This window comes from Lagopus muta, chromosome 15 (genome assembly GCF_023343835.1).
Source record: "Lagopus muta isolate bLagMut1 chromosome 15, bLagMut1 primary, whole genome shotgun sequence".
NCBI classification, from domain to species: Eukaryota; Metazoa; Chordata; class Aves; order Galliformes; family Phasianidae; genus Lagopus; species Lagopus muta.
The window spans coordinates 2,935,894-2,957,187 of NC_064447.1; the positions used below are offsets into that span (position 1 = coordinate 2,935,894).

Sequence of the window (21,294 nt, forward strand, 5' to 3'; positions counted from 1 at the left end):
GGGCGGCTGTCAGAGCGGCCTGGCTACGCCGTGCGCCGAACCGCCGGCGGCTCGGCCCTGCGCTGCGGGGTGGAACCCCCGGCTGTCGCCGGGTAACGGCGCTGTGACCTCAGCCCGCCGGCCCGGCCCGGGCGAAGGAGGCGACATGAGCGTGGCGGTCACGTTGGCGGAGCTGGCGGATGTCGCCTTCCGCACGGCCCGTGGCTGCGGTGTCAACGCCGGCGCCCTGCAGCTCCTCCTGCGCGGGCTGCTGGAGCACCTGCGGCTGCAAAATGCCGCCACGCACCTCTCCGAGGACGAGAGGGGCCTCCTGCAGCCCGAGGTCAGCGCCAGGCCCCCCATTCTCCTCCATCCGGGCCATCCTGGCGGGTCCCTGGGTGTGACGGAGCTGCCGAGCTCTGGGCAGGGACCTGGCACGCCGGCCGCTGACACGGAGCAGATGGTGCAGCTGAGGAAGAGGATAGAGGTGATTGAGGAGGGGATGACGAAGGTGAGGAGCCATCCTCAGCATCCTGCCCCACGCAGTGCTGTGCCTGTGTTGTGTCGTGTCCACGTCCCCAGTGATGTCTCCTCAGACAGGACTGGAGAACCTGGCATAGCACAGGGCCATATTTCTAGTTCAGGTGATGGTAGCTTAGCTATGAGGTTTCATTAGACTGCAATACGTTAACATTGCCACTGGCCAAAGGTGGTTTTGGCTACTTTTTATCTGCCCCTTTTTATCTGAGGAAATGCCTCCATTGCATGATGCACACTTTGTGTTGTGATCTGCTGACAGGTACTTCAGGTTGCCCGGGGAAAGTGCAGGTGCCCCATTCCTGGAAGCACACAGGGCCAGGCTGGATGGGATCCTTGGCAGCCTGAGCTAGTGTTTGTTTGGCAACTCTGCCTATGACAGTGGGGTTGGAGCTTGATGATGTGGCAGCCCCTCTGGGTCTGAGCTCTGTGTCCCAAAGGGCCCTCCAGTCCCAGGTGCTGCATGCCGCTCAGAGGCACTGGCTGGGCACTGTTCCTCAGGTCACAGACACACTACAGGAGGTGCTCACCAACACCTGCTCCCTGAAAACCACCATCCAGGCCTTCCAGGAAGAGCTGCAGCTCCTGAAGGACAGTTTCCAGAAGGTATGTGAGTGGAGCTGGGCACTTGGTAAATAGCTCTTAGCGGGGGGGGGGGGGGGAGGGGGAGGTCAGACTCTATGGGCATCTCCACGTATGGCAAAGGGGCACGGGGTTACAGGGATGAATGGAGCTGGGATCTGCCCAGGGGTTTTGGAGAAACAATGCCCAGCAGTGTCCAGCACAGGCATTGTTTGGCTGCATGGAGCCTTTACTGGACACTGCTGACACTGATACCAGTCTCAGTCCCTGTGGGTGCTGAGCCCTTTGATGTCCCTGTTTATCAGACTGGTCTGGAGGAGCTGCGAGAGCAGGTGATACAGCAGGACAAACACAGCCACCTCCTGCAGAACATCCTGAGCCAAATGGTGAGCCTGGCAAAGCGGCTGGAAGCAAGTACCCAGCCCCTGGCACTGACTTTCAGGGTTGGGGACAGCATGGCGCTGGGTGTGCTGGCCAGGTTTGGTGTCCTGTCCTCACTGCAGAGGCTGCTCAGGCTCTCCCTGCCACAGCAGGGCTGATTTCTCTGCTGGTCACAGGTGGAGGTGCGGCAGCAGCTGAGCTCCTTCCCCTGGCAGACCGGAATGCTGTGCTCGCTCTGCAGGCTGCCTGCTGGTGAGGTTTGTGCATGCTCCTGGTTACCAGCTCCAGCTGGAGGCTGGCAGGGCTCTTCTCCCTCCCCTGAACCTTGGGGCTGTTTCATTTCAGAAGCTTTCCAGCCAGGACCTCATCCCTGAGTCCTCACAGGAGCCAGCTCTCGAGGCCCCATGCAGGCTGAGCGGGCTGTTGGAGCAGCACGAGAGTGTGGAGACCTGCATCACCTGCAGCAAGAGCACGCTTCAGCAGCACGGTGAGCACTGACTTATCCACTGTGTTGGGTCACTGTGCTGGGCTGAGCCACTGTGGCCTTGCTAGGTGCAACATGTGGCAATGGCTACACTCAGCCATCCTTGCTGAGTCTTCACTCCACTGCAGCCCCTGTGTCCCTCTGTCTTTCTCCCAGCCAAGCTGCCTGCAGCAAAGCTTTGGTGTATTTTCAGCTGGCCGGGGGACCTCAGAGGATGTGGCCACGGAGAAGATGCGGGGAGAAGTAAGGCACCTGTAGGACAAAGGAGAGAAAGCGTCCGGTTGCCCAGGCCTCAGGGGTGCTGCCCAGTGGCCTGGGGGCTGCAGCCCACTGCTCCACTCACCAGGAGCACACTGGGGCCACTCAGGAGCCCACCTCATGTGGCTTCCTTGTGCTGTACACTTGCCAGGGGTCAGATTTCGGCAGGGAGGTGCTGAACCAGGTGGGACAGCTGCAAGAGCAGTGCACAAGACTCCAGGAGGCTGCAGAGCAGCTGTGGGGTGACTCCAAGGACACTCAGGTGAGTGTGGTCACCAGCTCAGCTCAGGAGCCACTCGTGCTGTAGTTAGTGTCAGGTCCAGGCTGGAGGCAGGCCTGTCCAGCCTTGGTGTGTCCCCACCTCAAGTTGTTCAGCGTGGCAGGATTTTGCAGACTGTGTGCTGTTAGAATGGGGCGTGGGTGTTGTGAATAGGGGCAGAGCATGGGCGTGCAGGGATGGAGGTCTGCTGGAGATGGCTGACACCACATCCTCTCAGAAAGCAGATGAGACTACACTGGAGACCAAAGCAAGCCAGGATGAGTTGCAAAATACCATGGCCCAGCTGAGTGAGATGATGCAGGACTTGCTGCAGAGGATGTTCCTGCATGGCCAGGACAGGCATAAAGCCTCAGAGCTCACCAGAGAGAGGAACTCCAAGGTAGTAGTGTCACCCAGAGAGGATGGAGGGACGTGCCAGACCAGGGGACGGTATCCCTGTGTATAGTCTGCAAAGAGAGGGCAAGCGCTGAGCCTGCCTTGTGCCAGGGCTGGGAGAGTCCTGGGGTGTTGCCAACATCCCCCAGGGGCAGCAGTGTCCCCAAAAATGGGCTTGGTGTCCCTTTGCCCTTCCTGAACTTGTGCCATGTGGTGCAGGCACAGCGGCAGCAGACTTGGAGGCTCAGCAAGCAGTGCCACTGCCAGAGACCTTACTTTGACACCAGCAGTGCCAACAGACTCAAGAGGTGAGGGCTGCTAGTTCTTATTCTACCCCCCTTCACACTACCTTGTCCCTCTCTGTCCCATCTCATCACTTCCAATCCTGTCCCGCCCTGCCCTGTCCATCCCATACAGATCCTGTTTGTCCCACTCTGCCCATGGGGTGCTGGCCACCCATGGGACCTCCCATGGTCCCCGCCTGCCAGTGGGATGCTGAGCAACTGCCCCTATGTTGCAGGAACCTCTTTGATCCCATGAAGTGCATCTCCTGTGACAGACCTCTGGCCGCAGCCCCAAGGCTGTGAGTAGTGTGCAGACTGTGCGCTGCACCTGCGCTACTGCCCAGCTCTGCCTTATTTTGCTCACCTGCAGGCCTTTGGTGACAGTCCGCAAGGCCACTGCTGGTGGCTCCGACTGCCTGGCACAGCAGCTGCCAGGAAGGTGAGGCCAGGGAGGTCCCTGCCTCTCCCTCTGGGGTCCCCTTCCCTTGGCAGTAATGGTAACATCAGTTACCATCTCCTTCTCAGGGAGACCGAAGGGCGCAACCAGATCAGCCAGGGTCCCACAGCTCCCACCAGGCCACCGTCTGCCTCCAGCTCCCTCACTACCATCTGTCCCTTCGGAGTCCCTGCAGACCTCACCTACAACAATGTGAGGCCCGTCCCTGTGTGAAGTGTGTGCTGGAAACCAGCTGGGCCCAGCTGGGGTGGGATGCTGGGAGCTGAGCACCTCCAATGGCATCTGCTGCTCCTCCCTGTAGGGTCAAGTGGATATTTTGGGCATTGATGGAATCATCTACAAGGGCAGGCTAAGCTCACAGGCCACCAATGGCGCAGCCACTCGGGGCAGGGACTTCCCAGGTAGGGGAGCAGCCCTGGGGCACTGCATTAGCTCCAGCCCGAGCCAGCAGTGCTTGAAGTGGCTCAGGTGCTACCTCAGCCTCATGTCCTGCTGCTAACAGTGCTTTTGCATTCTGCCCTGAAGGCACAAAATCCCCTCAGCCCTCTGCCCAGCACACTGCAGAGAAGGTGCGCCGCAACCCCAAGTATGGCAGCCAATACGTGTCCCCGTACTCATGTGAGTGCCTGTCCCAGGTGTCCCACACACAGTCAGCCCTGCTGTGCACGCTCACCCCGCTGTGTGCTGCCAGGGCTGAGCCCCACACCGTGCTGTTTGTCCTTCTGTGCTGCAGGTGCTGCCATGCGGACAAGGATGGTCTCCTCAGCGGGTCGCTGGCCGGCCTCTGCTGGCGGCAGCAGGATGGCAGGTGTATGAGCTGGCTGCGGGTGGTGTGAGTGTACAGCAAGGGGCTTCAGGGATTGGAGGGGTGGGGGCCATGCTGCCCCAGCCTCTCCTTCCCCCTCACAGCCTCTTATCACAGCAGGGTAACACCATATGCCATAAATCTCTCTCCTCTGCTGCCTGGGCTCTGTGTGGTTCCTGAGCATACAGGGCATCCTGGGGGAGGACCTTGCAGAGATCCTGGTGCAGCCTCCAGGATGGGGCAGTGCAGGTGGTTCCTGCCCCATTTTAGCCCCAGCCAGGTGTGGGCTGCTCTCCCCACAGCACTTTGAGATGCCTCCCCAGAGGGATGCTTCTGGATCATGCTGAGTCCCAGTGAGCTCTCTAACCAGTCCACAGGTCCCTGGTTAGCCCTGGGCTGGAGCATGTCTCCTACAAAGGCAGGCTGAGGAAGCTGGGCTTGTTAATCCTGGGGAAGAGAAGGCTCTGGAGAGACTCACTGCAGCCTTTCCGTATATAAAAGGAGCTTGTAAGAATGATGGACTTCTACAGGGCTCTGTACTGACAAGGAGCAGCAGTTTTAAACTAAAAGAGGGGACATTTAGGTTGGATATAGGAAAGAAATTTGTCACGCAGAGCACAGTGATGCCCTGACCAGAGTCATGAGTGCCCCATCCTTGGAGATACCCAAGGCTGTGGATGGGGCCCTGGGCAGTCTGAGTTGGTGGGAGGTGTTACTGCCCATGGTGGGGTTGGACTGGATGTTCTTCACATCCCACCACTGCTGCAAACGAAGCAGAGACACTGGGTTCAAAGCAGAGCGTGTATTGCAAGCAGCTGCGACATGTCCAGAGAGACTTGCAGCTGCCAGGAGAAGAAAAGAACAGAGGGGTTAAAAATGATCCCAGTCTGTAGGGTTACACTTTGTCATGCAAAAAGCCCCAGGGCAAACCCCATCCCAGGAGGGTGAGGGGATGTTGTGTGGCTCACCCAGGGCTCCGCATCTGCCCCCGGGGCTCTGCGCCTGCCTCAGCCCTGCTCACCCCCAGCACAGCAGTACAGGGTGCAGGAGCAGCCCTTGCTCTCCTTCTTCTCCTCATGAAGAACCAATATGGGGTATCTGCCCCCCCCATCCTGCCACATGAGGCCAAAGGAAGGGGGCACTTGGGCAAGGTCTGGCGCAGGGACCGTGAAGAAGGAGCCTCTTCCTCCGTAAGTGTTACTTGCATGCAAATTCCAGTGTCCCAAAGGAGGGGGCTGCACCCTCCCCGAGTCCAGGCAGAGGCTGGCAGCAGTCTGTCCCACGCAGCCTCCCGCTGTCCCTGGGGAGCTCTGCTCAGCTCTAGGACAAGTAAAAACTACTTCAAACCAAACCCATGCAAGGCAGCTATTTGCTCATGTGTCTCTGTGGCTGCCAGACCCCCTGGCAGCAGTTTCTCTCCTCTTTGGGGAGGGGGGGGGGGAGAAATATATATATAAATTTATATGTAGGGGTCCCCGCTGCAATCGCTCTCCACCGCAGCCTCATCTCTCTGCCTCCATGGTCACGTTGGCCTTCTGTTCTGCCGTGGCCTGCTGGGAGACGGTGGCGGGCCAGCCCGCGGGCTGCGCTGGGGGGGTTGGAGTCCACATGGTCTGCTGCTGGCCGGGGGGTGAGGCCGTGGGCCAGGCAGGGTTGAAGGCCCCGTGCTGGGGCAGCGGTGGGGCCGGGGGTGGCGGGGATGTCGCCATAGAGGCCACAGGGCTGCTGCTGTTGAAGCTCTCGGAGGCCTTGAGGCGGGAGAACATGGTGAGGGCGTCGGGGAAGTTGGGCGGCGTGGCTGGTGTGTTGGCAGGAGTGCACATCTGTGGAAGGAGACAGGCGGTCAGCGGGGCTGGGGCTCGTCCCCAGCTTATGGTCTCCATCTTTTGCCTCCCACTGAGGCAGTGCCCCTCAGCTCTGCTGCACACAAAGCTGCCTGGACCTGATGCACAGCGCTGATCTGTAGGACCTAGCCAGCACAACCCAGCCCCTGGCTTGGGGTAGAGGTAAGAAGGGGAGGCATAGAGGCAGAAAGGGACGAGACATCATGTCCTGATGATGTCCCACACACGGCAGCTGCCAGCAGCCTTGGGACAGTGCTGCCTTGGTCTCTGCTGCAATCTTCTCACCTTACTTTGCGGCTCTACCAATGATGCTTCCTGTCGGTTGCAGATGTTTAAGGCTCTGAAGCTTGATTCTGCATCAAGAGCTCTTGGATGGGACCCTGCCTCTTGTGCTCCTGTGCCCAGCTACGCTGGAGGCTCCCTCCATACCACCCCTGTCCTGCTGCCGTGTGGCTCTGCAGGCACCAGGCTCAGCTTCTGCCCCAGAGCCCCTTCCCACGGCAGCCCAGCCCCGCCGGGCATTCACTCTGCAAGCTTACTGCATGCTCCAAATCCCCAATTGTCCTGTACAGTCAAATAAGGACACGGCAGCCAGCAAATCCCTAAGATACATCTGCCCAGGCAGATTACAGGTTGCTGAGGCACGAAAGTTAAAGGGGCAGAATCTCAGATTGCTTGGGCAGGCAGCACCCATGTGCATGCATGGCCTCATGTGTGCTCATGTCCTTCGTGTGCCCCTGCAGGAACAGGGGTTTGCACACTCAGGTGCTCCAGTGAGAGCACAAGAGCTCATGTGTTTACAAAGTCTATGCGGTCTGGTGCTCCAGAAACCCTTCAGCCTCCTTCTGCTGTGCTGGGACTGCAGGCCATGCCCAAAGCATCCTCTATCAGATCACTCTTGCTTGCGCTGTGGGAGCTGGGAAACAGCGAGCTGGGCTAAGTGATGGCCCCATGTGCCTGCCAGCTGATGCTGTGGACAGGAGGGATGGGAGAGCACTTACCATCTGATGGTGGTGGCTGTAGGGGATGTTTGTTTCTTGGAAAAAAGCACTGAGCGCAGTCTGAAAAGAAAAAAAAAAAAGGAAAAAGCAAAAAAAAGGAAGGAGATGTTAGCAGCAGCATACAAACAGGGCACCTACATCATCCCTGCACACACAGCCTACTTCCAGCTTGGGGTTCACATCGTGTGAGAGCCAAACTGCCCTAACACAAGCTTGGCCACCCAGCCCAGCATCTGTTTCAGTCGGGACAGTGTCCAAGCCTGGCCCTGGGGCTGCACTGCACAGTCACTGCCTCCTGCCTCTGGGGCCAGCAGGAGAACAGCTCTGGTGCCCTGGGTCTGCACTCCACGTGCAGCTGATCCTGTGGTCCCAAGCAATGCTGCGCTCATGTCTGCTCACAGCAAGGCAGGCAGCCATCCCAGTGCTCAGGTCCATGGCTGTGCACGGAGCAGGGCCCAGCCACATTCTCACAGCTGTCAGCAATGCTGCAGGAAGGGAGAGGAGGGAAACCAAACCTAACCCCAGCATGAGAAGCACAGTGGGAGCTGCTGAGATGCGCATCATAAATGGGACAGATTGTGGGCACTGCCTTTGTGCCAGGAGCTCCCCAGGGCCATGGGTGGGACTCTGCCCACCGTGTGCACCCAGGCATGCTGAATTCAGCTGCCAGGCAATACGGTACGACCAACATTGTTTTGGTTTGCTTCCAGTTCAGACCAGTAATAATCTGGTGAACGTGTCACGTGCCCGTGGCATGTGACAGGCTTGAGGGCTGCAGGGCGTGGGGCACAGAGGGGTGAGGAGGGCAGGCGCCAGGAGCAGGGCTGGGAAAAGGCAGCGGGGCCGAGTGGATGCAGGGTCAACAACAGTGAGGCTGCCCCACGTTCTGCACCAGGTGTTAACTGAACTGGGGCTAGGAAACACAAATCAGTTCCCCTTGTTGATCCGATGGAAAATGGCTCTGGAAAGGTGCAGCTGTGCTTGCAGCACTGCAAAGCTGGAGACCTGCTGCTGGCCATTTACAGCAGGGTTTATGGCTTCCTGGCTAACCTATCAGCACTACGTGGCAGCCAGGGGTTACCTGGTTGCTACGTCCCATGAACAAAACATGAGAATCCAGAGATGGGTGGGGGAAGTGATTGCTGCTCTGGAGCCTGGTAGCTCCAATCTGCAGAGGGGACACACAGCAGTGGGGCTGGGGGGGTGGTTCACAACTGTGCTTCTCTGCCTGGGCTCAACAGCTCTGGGAGCACCCAGTGCCCCACATGGCACTGCAAACTCAGTGATGGCTGCAAAGCACGAAGGGGGGATCTGCAGATCAGCCCCAAGAGCTGATGGAACCAGGGTAACTTCCCTGCCACTGTGCTGCCTTCATCCTGGGTTAGCTCCGATGGCACTGCCCTACAGTGTAACACTGCAGACAGAAAGGAATGTGGTAAGAAAGAGAATGCAGTGAACGGGAAGTGTGCGCAGAGGTGGGGGCTAAAGATTGTAGGCTGATTAAATCTGCTGTATGCTCCTGTTCTCCAAGTGGCCTTGTATCTGGGGCTGTGTCACCAGCAGATGGGACAGAGAAGGTCCCTGGTGTCCCCTGAGCCCCCTTTCCTACCCAGAAGCCATCATCCTGGTGGGGGAAGCATATCACAAACAGTCCCTGTGCCCAAACACTGCATCTTCTGCCTCCATCTCCATGTTCCCAGCACTCCAGGCCTCACGTTTCTAGCTCCAAGGGGCAGCTGCCCCCAGAGACCTAGCATCTGCATGTCCACCAGGTGCCAGGACCAGATGTGCCCAGAACTGTGGGTGCCACCTGGTCTCCAGCCAGTGTCACAAGTGCCAGGAGCAATCGGTGCAATGGCAATTAACGCTCTCGATTGAGCCACTGCAGGGAATCTGTCCTGGGGATGTGAGCGGGGGCAGCTCCAGGGCCTTCAGCCACAAAGGAAAGGGGAAGGGGCTGGATAAGCCTTAAATACATCAGGACAGGAAGTGGAAATCCAACCACAGCCACAGCAGGGCCCAACAACCGCTCCTCCTCTCGCTCCCCTCTCACAACCTCGCTCCCCTGAATACACACTACACTCAGCAGCAGCAGAAAGGCAGAACCGAGCTATTTTTTAAATCTGACGTCTCCTTATTCCTCCCGAGCAGCCCCAGGGGCAATCGGCACATAGCAAAGCCAATTAATATCCTTCTACCTGAGCAAGGAGCCTGAGCCACAGATCAGCCCAGCGTTCTGCAGATGCCCCAGTGGCATCTCGCAGTGAGATGGGAGCGAAGGGACAGCGAGTGGGAGAGCCACGCATTGCCTACGGCCCTCCCGACGGGGCCATCACCTCGCAGCCTCTTTCTTGCTGTCTGTGCGAGGCAGCAGACCGCCTGGCCTGCCGTTGTGCTCCCGGAGGAGCACTATGTGACCACAGACAGCACGAGCAGGGGCAGTGGGAACCGGCGCCGAGCTCATCAGAACTCCAGCAATTTGCTCTCACCGCAGATCCGGGCCAGCCAGCAAAAGGGCACCGCACAGAAGAACAAAAGCCTGAGAACATGGCATTCTGGAGGGGAGGCAGCACCTCCCCGGCGGGGCTCCCTGAGCAAGCCGTGCCCAGCGGCCATTTTGCAGAGGGAACGATCTGACCGTTGCACCAAAAGTGAGTGGGAACGTGGTTAATGGCTCCTCGCCTGCGTTTGTTTACAGCCGCGCTTCCTCTGAGTCATGTGAGCTCCAACCGGCAGGAGAGGCTGCGAGCACTTGTGCAACTCGCCCGGCGGTGGCAAAGTTCTGCCAAGAGTCGGCTTTAAGAAAAGCGACTTTTGTCACCCGTCCCTAAGGCTGCGCAGGGCGGGGGGAGCCGATCCTACAGGCAATGGGGGACACCGTTACGCTGTGTTGGTAAACAAAGCCCGGGGCTGTGCTACGGAGCAGGGACGCGGCAGCGTCCGCTCGGCCCCTTACGTCCCGCATGGCTGCGCCAGGGCTGCGCACAGCCGGGCTTTGGTGCCAACACTGGGGAGTCCTGTACGTGCAGGCGATGGGCTGCTGCCCACGGCTGGGCGCAGCTGAGCCACCCGCTCTGCATCCCGCCTCAGACCCGCAACACAAAACAGACGCTTCAATTGGAGAGGTGCCACGAGCGTCAAATCCATCAGCTCCAGCCTAGCGAGCTGCCGGGGCTGCACGGGAAAAGACAAAACCCCGTTTAGAAGGAACGGGCCGCGCCATCGCCGCCGCGTTCCCCGCGGAGCGAAGCACCGAAGCGCCCACCCGAGACCGCGCCGTGCTGACAGCGCCGCCCGCGTCCCCGATCCCGCAGCGAGGAGGGCCGGGAGCGGCACGCGGAGCGTTCCACGCTCATTCAGGGCCGCCTCCCTGCCCGGGGCTCCGCGCACGGAGGCCCAAGAACGTGCGCTACCGCGGTCCCGCGCGCGGGGGCCGGGCACGATCCACGGCCCCACCGGCAGCGCGAGTCCCACCCGCGTCCGCGGCGCCGCGCTCCGACTCCGCGCCCACGCGCCGCCCCGACGTGCGCGGGGCTGGGGGAACCCGCGGCCTCCCCAAGCTCCCGGGGCGGCCTCACCTCGAACTGCCAGTGTGCCGCCTGCAGCAGCTGCTTGGCCTGGTCGGCGGCGCAGCCGGCCGCCAGCACGAACTGGTTGATCATCACTTGGTGCTTGAGCTCGTCCATGGCCCCGGCCCGCCGCCCCCCTTCCCTCCCCCCCACCCTCACGGCGCCGCCACCATCGCGGAGCCGGCGCGGCTCACGCCAATGTTTACTGGGCACTGACTCACGGCGCCCGGCCAGCCCCGCCGGCTGCCGCGCGGGGCGGGACGGGCGGGGCGGCCGCGCGGGGGGTGCCGGGAGATGGAGTCCCCGCCCGGCGCTCAGCGGCGGCGAGCCTCCGCCGCTTGGACTCCATCTCCCGGCATGCCCCGCTTTGTTTGCAGAGCGGCGGCGGGCGTCGACGATAGCTTGAGTGACCCGTACGGACAGCCAACCGCCGCCCGCGGTGTGGTAGTACCTTACCATATATGGTCAACAACACCGCCGCCTCCAATGAACGAGCGGCGGGGGCGGGCCCGGCTGGGGTGGGGCGGGTCACGTGGGCGGGCGAACGGGGTAGGGGGGGGCGCGGCGCGGCTCCGGGCGTGCGGTGTTTACAGTCGGCCGCGTGCGGTTTCCTGTTGACGTGCGGGGAGCGGCCGCGGACGACCGGGAACGGCCCGTGTGCCTCGGGACTTGTGAGGCGGTGCAGGGCCTGCTAGGCTTCCGCCTCGTGGGTTAAAGCCGAGGCCTGGCACGGCAGCGGCGGCAGCGCGGTGCTCCCCGGCTATCCCGCGACCTGTTGTGTCTCTCCCATCCCAGGAACGCAAACCCCGCTGCGCTCCTCACCCCCCACCCTGTGTTTGGGGAACGTTCTGGAAGCCCTCTCCGCCGTGAAAGGATGCTTTGAGCGCCGTATGGCCGTAGTGGGGGGCGCAGTCGGCGCTGCCCGAGGACAATGGTGCTGCTGAGTACCAGGAGCAATCAGTGTGCGTATGGGGAAGAGGAGCCGATGGAGTGAGATGGGGAGCACTGCTGCTCCTTGGAGCTTAGGAGGGCTGAGGGCCTCCAGGGATCTGCTCCAGGCTGCAGCTCATGTTGCCGTGGTGGGCTTTGCCTTGCCGGGTTGTTCCATAGCCAGGCCTGTGCTCTGTGTATGGCTGCAGTTGCAGCTGAGGTGTTGGACCAGAGCAGGGTGGAGCTTGCAGGCCTCAGGCACAAATTGCCTCAGTGTTGCCCAAAGTTGTGTGCCTGGAGCCAGCTGTCCCCCAGTGCCTGTGTGTCCTCCTACAGCCACTGCCCCAACATCAGCAAGGAGCCATCTGTGCAGAGGGGAGCATGTCAGGGAGTGTTGCAGAGGAGAAAGAAGCAGAAGGGCTCTGCAGCCAGCACTGCAATCCTCCTGCAGAGTTACATTAGCTAGAGAACACCGTGCACTTGTGGAGATCTTGCAGCTTGGTTTGTGTAGGGGGAAGGGCTGGCCTGGGTCCAGCAGGGTGTCTGGGGAGGGCTGTGAGCTCTGTGCAGTGTTACGGAGGCAAAGTTCACAGGCATGCCACTCCTTCTGGCCAGGAATAGCTGTCAGCGCTGTCTCCAAGGCTTTGTTTTACAAGCAAATGAAAAAGAGTAGCAGGGAGGGGGCAGGAGGCAAAGCATTTTGCTCTGCTAGGCCACAGGCTCCATGCAGCTGGTTGGACTTTGGCTGAGCAATAAGCACCAGGCTGCAAGCAAACACACTCCTTAGTTACAGGGCTGCTTGTGACTCCAGCCAGGATGCACCGTGAAAGGCAGCAGTGATGCTGTGGGAGGTTGGGTGCTTCCTTGCAGGGCCGTCACATTCTCAGATTGACGTTCCAGTGCCCGAGGTCCAACCTCAACACCTTTTTGATGGGTGAGGAGGTGGTGCACTGGGTGCTGGTGCTCCGGGACCTGGTGCCCCGGCTCTTGGTGGCAGTGAGCTGAGGACAGAGCTCCCAGCGGAAGGATCTCCCCTGCACACTGCTCCTCCTCGGCCACCCTGCTGGATAGCATCGCTTCACCTCTACATCTTGCCTACAATCACGCACGGCCGGGGTTGCGTCCCGCACACAGCGCGGACGACAGGAAAACAGCGGACACAGGAAAAACTGCTGCGCGCAGAACGCATCTCTGCGCGTGCGCCGCAGCGGCGCCCTCTGCTGGCGCAGTGCCGCGTGCTGGGGGGGAGGAGAACGAGGCGGAGGAAGCGGCTCCGCCGCGGGGCCTGACGGGAGTTGTAGTCGCGGGCTCGGAGGACTCGCTGTCCCAGCGTGCCCCGCGCCGCCGCCGCCGTGAGTGCGGGTGCGGGCTGCTCGCCGCCGCGTTGCCGTGCCGCCCCCGGGCCGCTGCCGCCATGGGCTCTCTGCTCAGCCGGCGCATCGCGGGCGTGGAGGATATCGACATCCAGGCCAACTCGGCCTACCGCTACCCGCCCAAGTCCGGTGAGGGTCGCGGCCTCGGGTGGGGAGCGGGGCTTCGCGCGGGGCCCGGCGCTGCTCGGCGTCCCGTCCGGGCCTCCGCCGGGAGCAGCGCGCGGTGTGCGGTCCCGCTCCGGGTGCGGGGCAGACTGGGGCCGCTCCCGCCGCTGTGGAGCCGCTGCCAGCCGTGGGGTATCGGGGGGAACTCGGAGCGGGGGAGCGGTGCGGGACCGCCGTGCCGTCACGGCCCGTGTTTGTGTGCGAAGGGGGAGCTCGGAATACCGGGCTCCGTGCCGGGTTCGGCCCGAGGCTCACCGACGGGCTGGCTGCAGCGGCCGGCCGGCCGGGCTCAGCTTCTGCGGAGTGATCTATTCCTTCCTTTCACAAAAGCAGCCGTCAGGGCGTTCTGATGTCTCTCTCCCTTACCGTACCCACACGCTGTTCCCGTGGCTCGGGACAGGTGCTGCGTCCTACGGGCTGTCAGGGCTGTGATGGAGCCGGGGTTCCCCTTGGGTTTGTTGTGGTGGCAGATCTGAAGCGGAGGCCTGCCGTCGTTGCACCCTGGCTTGTTGCAGGTTTGCCTTCGGTAAGGATGGGGGTTTTCCACGAGCCCTTTCCTGGTGCGGCTGCTCGGGAGCTGCCAGGCCTACATGGCACTCACAGCTAACACTGGCACTAACAGCACAGCTGGCACCTGTCTGATACTGACACGTGGACAGGATTTTAGATGTTAGATTCCAACTGGATTAATTATTACTACCGCACACAATGAACCTTCAACTACTTCTTTGAATTCATCACCGTTCAGTTTTCTTACTGTTGTAATTAGTTGGATCAGTGTTTAAGCTGTGTTGGGCTTCAGCCAATGTACTCATAGACAGAAGTCATGACAGCAGTGCTGTGTTCCTGGGGTCTGCTCCACACTCACTTCCCCAGGAGCAGTGATGTCCCTGATGCTGTCACAGAGCCTACCAGTGCAGCCCCTAGTAAACCAAACAGCTGATGCTTTCCAGCAGTTGATTAAAAAACATACTTATTTCCTTAACAGCTTTGGATGCAATTAGGTGCTTGTTAATTGTGGCTGAATTTTGTGTTGTACTTGCTTGTGCTTTTCTAGAAAGCATGCTGGCTGTGGCCTTTCTCCTCACCTTCTTGAGGTTTATCCAGCAAGGCTGTGTTGGCTTCAGGGAGAAGAGCTGTTGGAGCTCATGTTGATTTGTGCAGAACAGATCTGAGCGCTTCTAAGCTTTAGAGTCAGAGGGTTACTGAGAGAGGAGTGGAAGGAGTACTGCCATTGCCACAGCCTGCCTCATTTTAAGGTGATGTGTTCAGGTGGATGCTGTCCCCTGGTCCTGCAGTCCTTGGGCTGGCTGACTTGGGGCTGACAGGGCTGCTGTCCCTAGCATGAAACCCCACAGCCTGAAGTGGGCGTAGGTCAGACGTGATTCCACTGAGCTCACTGTTGAGCTTCATAAAGTTCTTAGGCTAAATGATTGCTAATTATTCCCAACTCAACAATATCGCAGCAAGCTCTGTACTGCTTTAAAGGAAAAAGGCAGATTTTCCATCTGATGTGTTGTGTGTTTGAATGTGTGCCCTGCAGTGCCAGCCTGACACCCCTGCAGGCTCTTGGCTGCCCACAGGCTAATTGAAATGCAGAAGTATGGGCAGGGTGTGCTTCCTGAGCTGACTCTACTGCTGGGGCCCTGTGTGGCACTGGGGGTTCTCTGCTGCTTTCTGTGTCCCATCCCTCTGGGTTCAAGCAGCTCCTGACTCGTGGCAGGTGTCTGTGCAGGCTGCTGTGGCTCTGACCAGCTGCTGGCTGGGATTGCTTTGGTGAATGCAGGTTTGCATTCTGGAGCAAGTATGCCACCTGCTATGAAAGCTGTGTTACGCAAGGAGAAAGCCACAGAGTGTGGGCATCCCAGTGGTGATGGAAGCAGCATGTCAGCCTCCCTGTGGAAGGGAGTGGAGCTACTTTACCAGGCAATACTGAGCATTGGCATCTCGTTGAGTGAGGGCTGGGTGCAAATGCTGTGATGAATATTCACTTTTCCTCTATTGGCTGTTGGGGTGCTCAGTGCTGGGTCAGCCATGCTCTGTGGAAGATGGAGCTGGCTGTTAGGGGATCCACCTTGGTCCCAATGAACCAAAGTCACTGACAAGGGGCTGGCAGATCATTCAGCAGCCTCCTGCAGCCAGCATGCAACAGGGTAATTAAGAGTCCTCCTCTGAAAGTTCCTTGTGTGGTCCTCTGAGGTTCTGGCTATGGGTTGTCTGCGTTTCCCTTTCTGCATCCAGCCAAGTGCTGTAAGGTGACTCCTAATTTCTGTACGTTGCTTTTCACTGGTACCTATTAACCTTCCTTGCTTTGTGGAGCTGCAAGCATTGCTGATGCCTGCCTGGTTGGAAGGGAGTTGGAAGAGCGCCCAGCCTGTAGTGAGGAATCAGTGCCTCCATGCACTGGGCTAAAAGCAGGTAATCACAAGGAGCAGCTCCTGAACCTCGCTGTGCTTCTGTGCTTGGAACAGTAGAATGATCCGTGTCATTGCACACAGCCTCGCTGTGTGCTGCCCCTATCACTTCAGCAACCAGCGAGCAATGCACCAGTGCTTCTGCAGCTCATTTGTCAGCTCATTGCTTGCTCCCCAGAGCTCATCCGCAGTGTGCGGCGGGCAGGGCATGCCCTTGGGATGGCCTTCCTCCCCCTGGAGTAGGTGCTTGCAAGAATATTGCAGACCTTGGCTTTTTTGGGAGCAAAAAGGAGAGAGACGATGCCTCTGTGAAACCTGCTTTGTTGTTTGGACCCAGTCTGTCACCTTGCTCTTGGCTCGGAAGCCGTGTGCATTGTGACAGTGCTGGGACAGAAGTACTGCAGGTGCAGTCAGTCCCATTGTCCCTGTTATTGTGCTGTATTCCTGGAGGCCTTCAGCCCCACCTGCTGCAGCTCCTTCCTTGCCACCTAGGCACTTGTCTTATGGCTCAGCAGCAGTTTCTTCCTTTGCTGTTGTAATTGCTTTTGTTGATCCGCGTTCTGTTTAGCCCAACTCGGAGCCCCGTTGTGATTTGCCATGTGATGGCTTTTGGTGACCTGGGCACAGAGGTTGGTGAGGCTGATTCAGATGCTGGCCAAGGAATTAAAGAAAGATCCACTTCTTTCACTTCACCATTAATTCTAATAGTGGCAGGAAGCCTAAATTGTCATCTAACTGCACTCTCTTCACAAAGGTGCTACAATACAGCTGTCCCAAGCAATGCCTCTGACCGTCTTGGGATGCTCTGAAAAGCAAGCTGTCTTTGGAAGGTGCTGTGCTCAGTGGTGGTGAGCCTGTGTCCCCTGGGCTGGGATGCTGATGGCAGAGCAGTGAGTGACAAGATGGGATGGACGGGCACCGGCATGGATTGAGAGGCCCAGAAATACAGGCTGGGCTGAGCCGAGCCCCACATCAGTGTGATGCTGGATAATCAGCTGCTGCAATTCTGAAACATCCTGCACAAGCGTTTTCTTCGCAGTTAATCAGATGGAATGCTCCAAAACACAATCCTACTTGACCCACATAAAATGTGAAATTAATTCCTATCCCTCAGCGTTCGTCATGCTTTTCTGAACCTCCTTGTAAGCACAAAGCACCGTGGTGCATCTCAGCTGCAGGGACTGCATCGAGCTGGCTGTGCTTGGAGGTTGTGTGCAGATCAGCATTTTAAGTTCTTGCTTCTAGGGAGGGGTGGGAATAGGTGGTCTGCCAGTTGGAGTACCTGTGTGTCAGTCTGTGGATTCTGAGTAGGTTCTGTGCTGAGGTTGGTTGCTGTAGCTGGAAGGACAGACGTGTTTAATGTAAACATCTGGACGCTTGTAGGCTGAGCTCAGCAGCAGAGAGCACTCATCGTTAGAGCACTGCCAGCTGTGCAGAGAAAGAGGTTTTTCTTGAAGCATAAAGGAGGAAAACTTTAATGGAAGAAGCAGAACCGTTGATGAAAGCCCTTCCATTTCAGAGTAAATCATGCTTTTAGCTAGGGGGACTGAAAATCCTTCCGTAATGCCCCCATAGCCATTCGTGTGAATAGTTACTGCTTCTGCAGCTCGTTTTAAAACAAATTCTAGACTGTCTGTGCACCTGGAGAACGTAATGAGTGTTTGGCTCCAGGTTTAAAAACCCCACTCTAAACTTAAAGGAAGGCAGTTTGAATGGAGCCTTTTAACACCCTTGTGATTCTCAATCCTTGGAAGCTCCAACTCCATGAAGTTTAGGTGTGAGTGTTCTCCCAAAGCCTTTCTAGAAGGAAGCTGCATCTGTGGTGTTCTCACATATGTATGTGTGGCTGCAGCTTGGGGGCATGGGAGGGAAATCCAAGTGCCCAGCAGGAGCCCCCGGGGTGTGCAGGGAAGAAGCCTGGTCCTTCTCTGTGTGGTTGTGTGTGGGACAGAGGTTTGCATCCGGAGCTGCCACAGGGAGGAAGGATTCATCAGAATTGAGAAATATTGGGAAGAGCTCTTTCTTTCCTGGAAAACAAGTTAAAATGGGATCATCTCCTCTGTAGTGATTTGCTCCAGGGTGATTTTGTTCTGCATCTGCTGTTGGCCATGACCTTGTGTAGTACAGGGAAGGAGTGAACAAGCAAGTATTTTCTCTGCTCTGTGCTCGTATGAATTGAGAAATGCATAGACCAGCTGTTTTCTAGCAAGTATGGATTTAAATTTTTTCATAGAACATCCTGAAGCTGGAAGGGATCCATGAGGATCATTGAGACCAACTCCTTTTGTTTCCCTTTTTTTTTTTTTTTCCCTAGGAAACTACTTTGCAAGCCACTTCTTTATGGGAGGCGAGAAGTTTGACACCCCTCACCCTGAGGGATACCTTTTTGGTGAGAACATGGATCTAAACTTCCTTGGGAATAGACCTGTTCAGGCAAGTTCCTATATCCTATCTGTTTTGCACTTCTGTTTCAGGCCCATAAAGCCTCTTCATCAGGTTTCCCAGTTGGAACATAGCATCAGTTTTCCCAAATGGAACATGGAAATATTTTGAGGCTCGCAGATGGGAGACTGTGGAAAGCTGCCTGCTCCAGTGTAGAGCCTCTGTTCAAGTAGAAAGTGCAGGTGAAGAACACAATTAGGAAAGAGGGACCAGATGGGAATTCTGCTGGACATGCAGTGCTGTGCAGGCAGGAGGAGGCCCACCAAATACCACCATCACTGCAGGGCAGTGATGAAGTGCTGACTGCTTCTCCTTTGCTCTGTGAGCAGCAGCTGCACAGCACTCCAAGGAAAACAGAAGATGCAGCTGTCAGCTCAATACCCGATGTGCTTACGGCTGCAGGGACTGGTTGTGCAGTCTCAGAGTTGCATTATCTGTGCGTCTCAGCCTGGGTTCCCTTGCAGACATTCTGGCACTGAATTCCATTTCTTCAGAGGGGAGTGGGTGAGAACACTATTAACACAGTGGGACATTTGCCAAATGGGTTTAAGAGTGGGAGGCTGTCGTGGCCTACAGTTTGCCAATGTAAGGCAATGCCCTTTGGCAGCTCTGATTAATCTTTAAGGAAGAAAAAAACGACTTGAACACGCAGCAGCACCACAGCTCTGTGGAAGTCGGCCAGTTTCTCCTTTTGAAATAACTGAGGACTGGATTGCTGTGTGTGCAGCACTGCTACTGACCACAGTGCTGAGCAGTTGGGTCACAAAGAAAGCAGTTGCTGCCTCCATCCAGTCTGTGCTGCCTGTGGCTGTGGATTGGCACCCTCATGTTGGTCAGAAATGGCATGTTTTCTTTCAGGCTCCGGGTCTTGCCACACCAATGTGCTTCTGTGGCCCAAGGGAACAATGGCACAGGGTTGTGTGTTGGAACTGCCTGAAGCTCGGCAGGAGCAGCAATAGGCTGCCTGCTTAGCAGATTCCTCATTTCTATGGATACACTCATATTGGTGCTCCCTGATATTCCTCTGAGTTAGTTGTACTCTCTGGTAGCTCAGCATTACTGCACAGCTCCTGGTAGCTGTGTTTGAAGGGCCACAACTTTGATGTGGCTGTGAGGTGGCACTGCTGCTCGTTGTGTTCCCCGTAACTGTCAGCCTGAGAGCCTGTCTGGTAGCTCTGTATCTCTGTGTCACAGTGTTGCTCTGATGCAGTGTGATTGCATTGCCAGTCTGAGCACCTACAAATCTTGCAGACATTTCAGCCTGACTGCTCTGCAACAGCAGATCTGCAACAGCAAGGGCTACAGGCCCCACACTGAGCAGTTCTCTCCACATTGCTTTGTGGAGGTTCTTTGACCAGTATAGAAAAAACTAGTCTGCATCACCAACCTTCTGCATTTAAAGGGCAGTCTGTGAGAGAAGAACTCTGGATTGTGGAATTGAATGAGGACCCCTATTTCCATCTCTTTTTTTTTTTTCTCTCCCTTCCTCCAAACATTTGCCTCATTGTTCCAGAACGAAAGAATTTCCCCCAGTAATCCAGAGCTTCTGCATGCTGATTATCAGTCAGTCACTGCACTCTGTAATACGTGTGAAAGGGCAGCATTTCTTCTGCTCAAGCTGGAGGTAATAATTTCTGTACTGAAAATAAAATCTTGTGAGAGCGAGGCTTTCTAGACTGCAGTTCTGGAGTGCAGAAGAAGAGCTTGTGAGAGTGCCCTTGTTAAGGGACATCTGCTGGTGTGCTTGCAGAGCAGAATTTTCACTCTGAAACGTGCTTGGTTTATCTGTAAATACAATTCTCTCACTGTTCTTTGGAGATAGATGAACGTTTCTTGATTTGGGTAAATAGTTTGTCAGGTAACGTACTGCTACCTTAGGTAATAATAAGACGCCAATCATTTGCTTTTGTATTTCAGTTCCCATATGTGACCCCAGCTCCCCATGAGCCCGTGAAGACACTGAGAAGCTTGGTGAATATCCGCAAGGACTCTCTCCGCCTCGTGAGGTACCGTTACTGCCTGAACTCATTGCATTCAGCCCGGGGATCCAGAGCATCTGGAGCCAAACTGCCAGTTCCATACGGTTTAGGGGAACAGCTGAATCCCAGATCTCTGTTGGTAGATATATTCAGAAGGTTCTGGGTACCACTGTGATCAGAGTTTTCAGGCAGTTCACGTGCTTCTTCATCCCTGGACTTAAGCAATCTGTGTTTTCAGAGAGGACCAGTATGTGTCTGTACAAAGAGAACAGAGTGGTAAACAAAGCCTTGAATTTTGCCTGCTATTGCTAGCACAAATGGAACATATTAGTCGGGTCAGTAAACCCTTCAGACAGATTCCTTTCTGCATTCTTGTGTAAGGAAAAGCCAGAAAGTAGTTGCTCCTGGTGCAAGTCACTGGCAGGGAGCACTAATTGGTTTTGAGAGAAACTTCCTCGGCTTCCTCCTGCTGCCAAGACAAAGTTTGGTCCTGGTGTTATGTACTGATGTAAATGGCTTCTGTCCCATGAGTAGGGAAAGGAGTTCTGGAGTTCTGGATAGGCTTGAGATGTGTTACCTTCCACTGCTTTACACTGAGATTTAAGGCCACGCTAACAAAAATGTGACTTGTGGACTAGATGCCACTTTGATTTGAATTAACACTTTGATTTGAGGCTGCCCTCTTTCACACAGATGGCTGAAGAGCAGAGACCCAGCACACAGTGCTTTGTTTTGGTCTGAGCACTTGGGCAGATGTCCAGGATAAGCATTTCCCAGAGATGCTCGAGTCTCTGAATTCTGTGTTACTGACGTGGGGTTGGAGTGCTGGCAGGGGGCCGGGTTCAGCTCTCAGCCAAGGTGATCCTGAGAGCGTGGTGTAATGTGAGTCAGTCGAGTCATAACAATGCAAAGCCTCCAGTTTGTTTTTATCTGAAAACTGACGTTGGTTGTTTGTTTGTTAATAAATGAGCGATAACCTGTTGTTTTGAAATCAGCTGAACAGGAAAAGAGAGAACTTCTGAAGAAGTAACCGTTGGCAAACTGTTTTGAATGCTGTCCAGCTTCTTCAGCTAAGGGCTGTGAAGTTCTTTTCTGGAACAAAGTCTCGCATTCTTCCCAGACTTGCTGTGGAAAGGGCATTTCATTCTTCTTTCA

The 21,294-nt window shown here is 56.8% G+C and overlaps 3 protein-coding genes across 7 annotated transcripts in view; 2 read left to right on the forward strand and 1 right to left on the reverse strand.

The window, feature by feature from the left end:
- Positions 1-129: 129 nt before the first annotated feature.
- On the forward strand, positions 130-5,725 carry C15H16orf96 (chromosome 15 C16orf96 homolog). 2 transcript variants are annotated; one of them, XM_048961427.1, is made up of 15 exons: positions 130-490; positions 1,018-1,122; positions 1,404-1,484; positions 1,656-1,736; positions 1,825-1,966; positions 2,157-2,206; positions 2,373-2,483; positions 2,719-2,880; positions 3,096-3,184; positions 3,397-3,459; positions 3,531-3,599; positions 3,686-3,809; positions 3,919-4,018; positions 4,143-4,235; positions 4,351-5,725. In XM_048961427.1, the coding sequence occupies exons 1-15, from the start codon at positions 146-148 to the stop codon at positions 4,431-4,433; spliced, it is 1,698 nt and encodes a 565-aa protein (XP_048817384.1). In that variant the 5' UTR covers positions 130-145; the 3' UTR covers positions 4,434-5,725. The 2 variants fall into 2 exon arrangements, 1 of the variants encoding a protein (XP_048817384.1); XR_007379971.1 differs by lacking the exon at positions 4,351-5,725 and having other exon boundaries at positions 3,545-3,599; positions 4,143-4,233.
- Positions 5,726-5,844: 119 nt separating this feature from the next.
- UBALD1 (UBA like domain containing 1) lies at positions 5,845-10,977 on the reverse strand. Its single transcript, XM_048961447.1, has 3 exons — positions 10,846-10,977; positions 7,268-7,327; positions 5,845-6,245 (listed from the first exon to the last, which is right to left on the reverse strand). Exons 1-3 carry the CDS (start codon positions 10,951-10,953, stop codon positions 5,925-5,927), a joined length of 489 nt encoding a protein of 162 aa, XP_048817404.1. The 5' UTR covers positions 10,954-10,977; the 3' UTR covers positions 5,845-5,924.
- Positions 10,978-13,075: 2,098 nt separating this feature from the next.
- Positions 13,076-21,294, forward strand: part of MGRN1 (mahogunin ring finger 1) — a 47,808-nt gene continuing 39,589 nt past the window's right edge. For 2 of the 4 annotated variants that reach the window (XM_048961376.1, XM_048961377.1), the window contains exons 1-3: positions 13,077-13,268; positions 18,033-18,151; positions 20,078-20,166. In XM_048961376.1, coding sequence (XP_048817333.1) covers positions 13,181-13,268; positions 18,033-18,151; positions 20,078-20,166 — 296 coding nt within the window. In that variant the 5' untranslated portion in view covers positions 13,077-13,180. Of the gene's footprint in view, positions 13,269-18,032; positions 18,152-20,077; positions 20,167-21,294 lie in introns of all 4 variants that reach the window. The other 2 variants (XM_048961375.1, XM_048961378.1) reach the window with 2 other exon arrangements.

What these genes read in the sequence shown, in the direction of transcription:
- C15H16orf96 (XM_048961427.1), top strand. Translation starts at nt 146, where the DNA reads ATGAGCGTGGCGGTCACGTTGGCGGAGCTGGCGGATGTCGCCTTCCGC. An exon ending in GAGCACGCTTCAGCAGCACG is followed by an intron (nt 1,967 to 2,156) that starts GTGAGCACTGAC and finishes GTGTATTTTCAG; the next exon opens with CTGGCCGGGGGACCTCAGAG. An exon ending in AGTGCCAACAGACTCAAGAG is followed by an intron (nt 3,185 to 3,396) that starts GTGAGGGCTGCT and finishes CCTATGTTGCAG; the next exon opens with GAACCTCTTTGATCCCATGA.
- UBALD1 (XM_048961447.1), bottom strand. Translation starts at nt 10,953, where the DNA reads ATGGACGAGCTCAAGCACCAAGTGATGATCAACCAGTTCGTGCTGGCG. An exon ending in CGGCACACTGGCAGTTCGAG is followed by an intron (nt 7,328 to 10,845) that starts GTGAGGCCGCCC and finishes TTTTCTTTTCAG; the next exon opens with ACTGCGCTCAGTGCTTTTTT. An exon ending in ACAGCCACCACCATCAGATG is followed by an intron (nt 6,246 to 7,267) that starts GTAAGTGCTCTC and finishes CTCCTTCCACAG; the next exon opens with ATGTGCACTCCTGCCAACAC.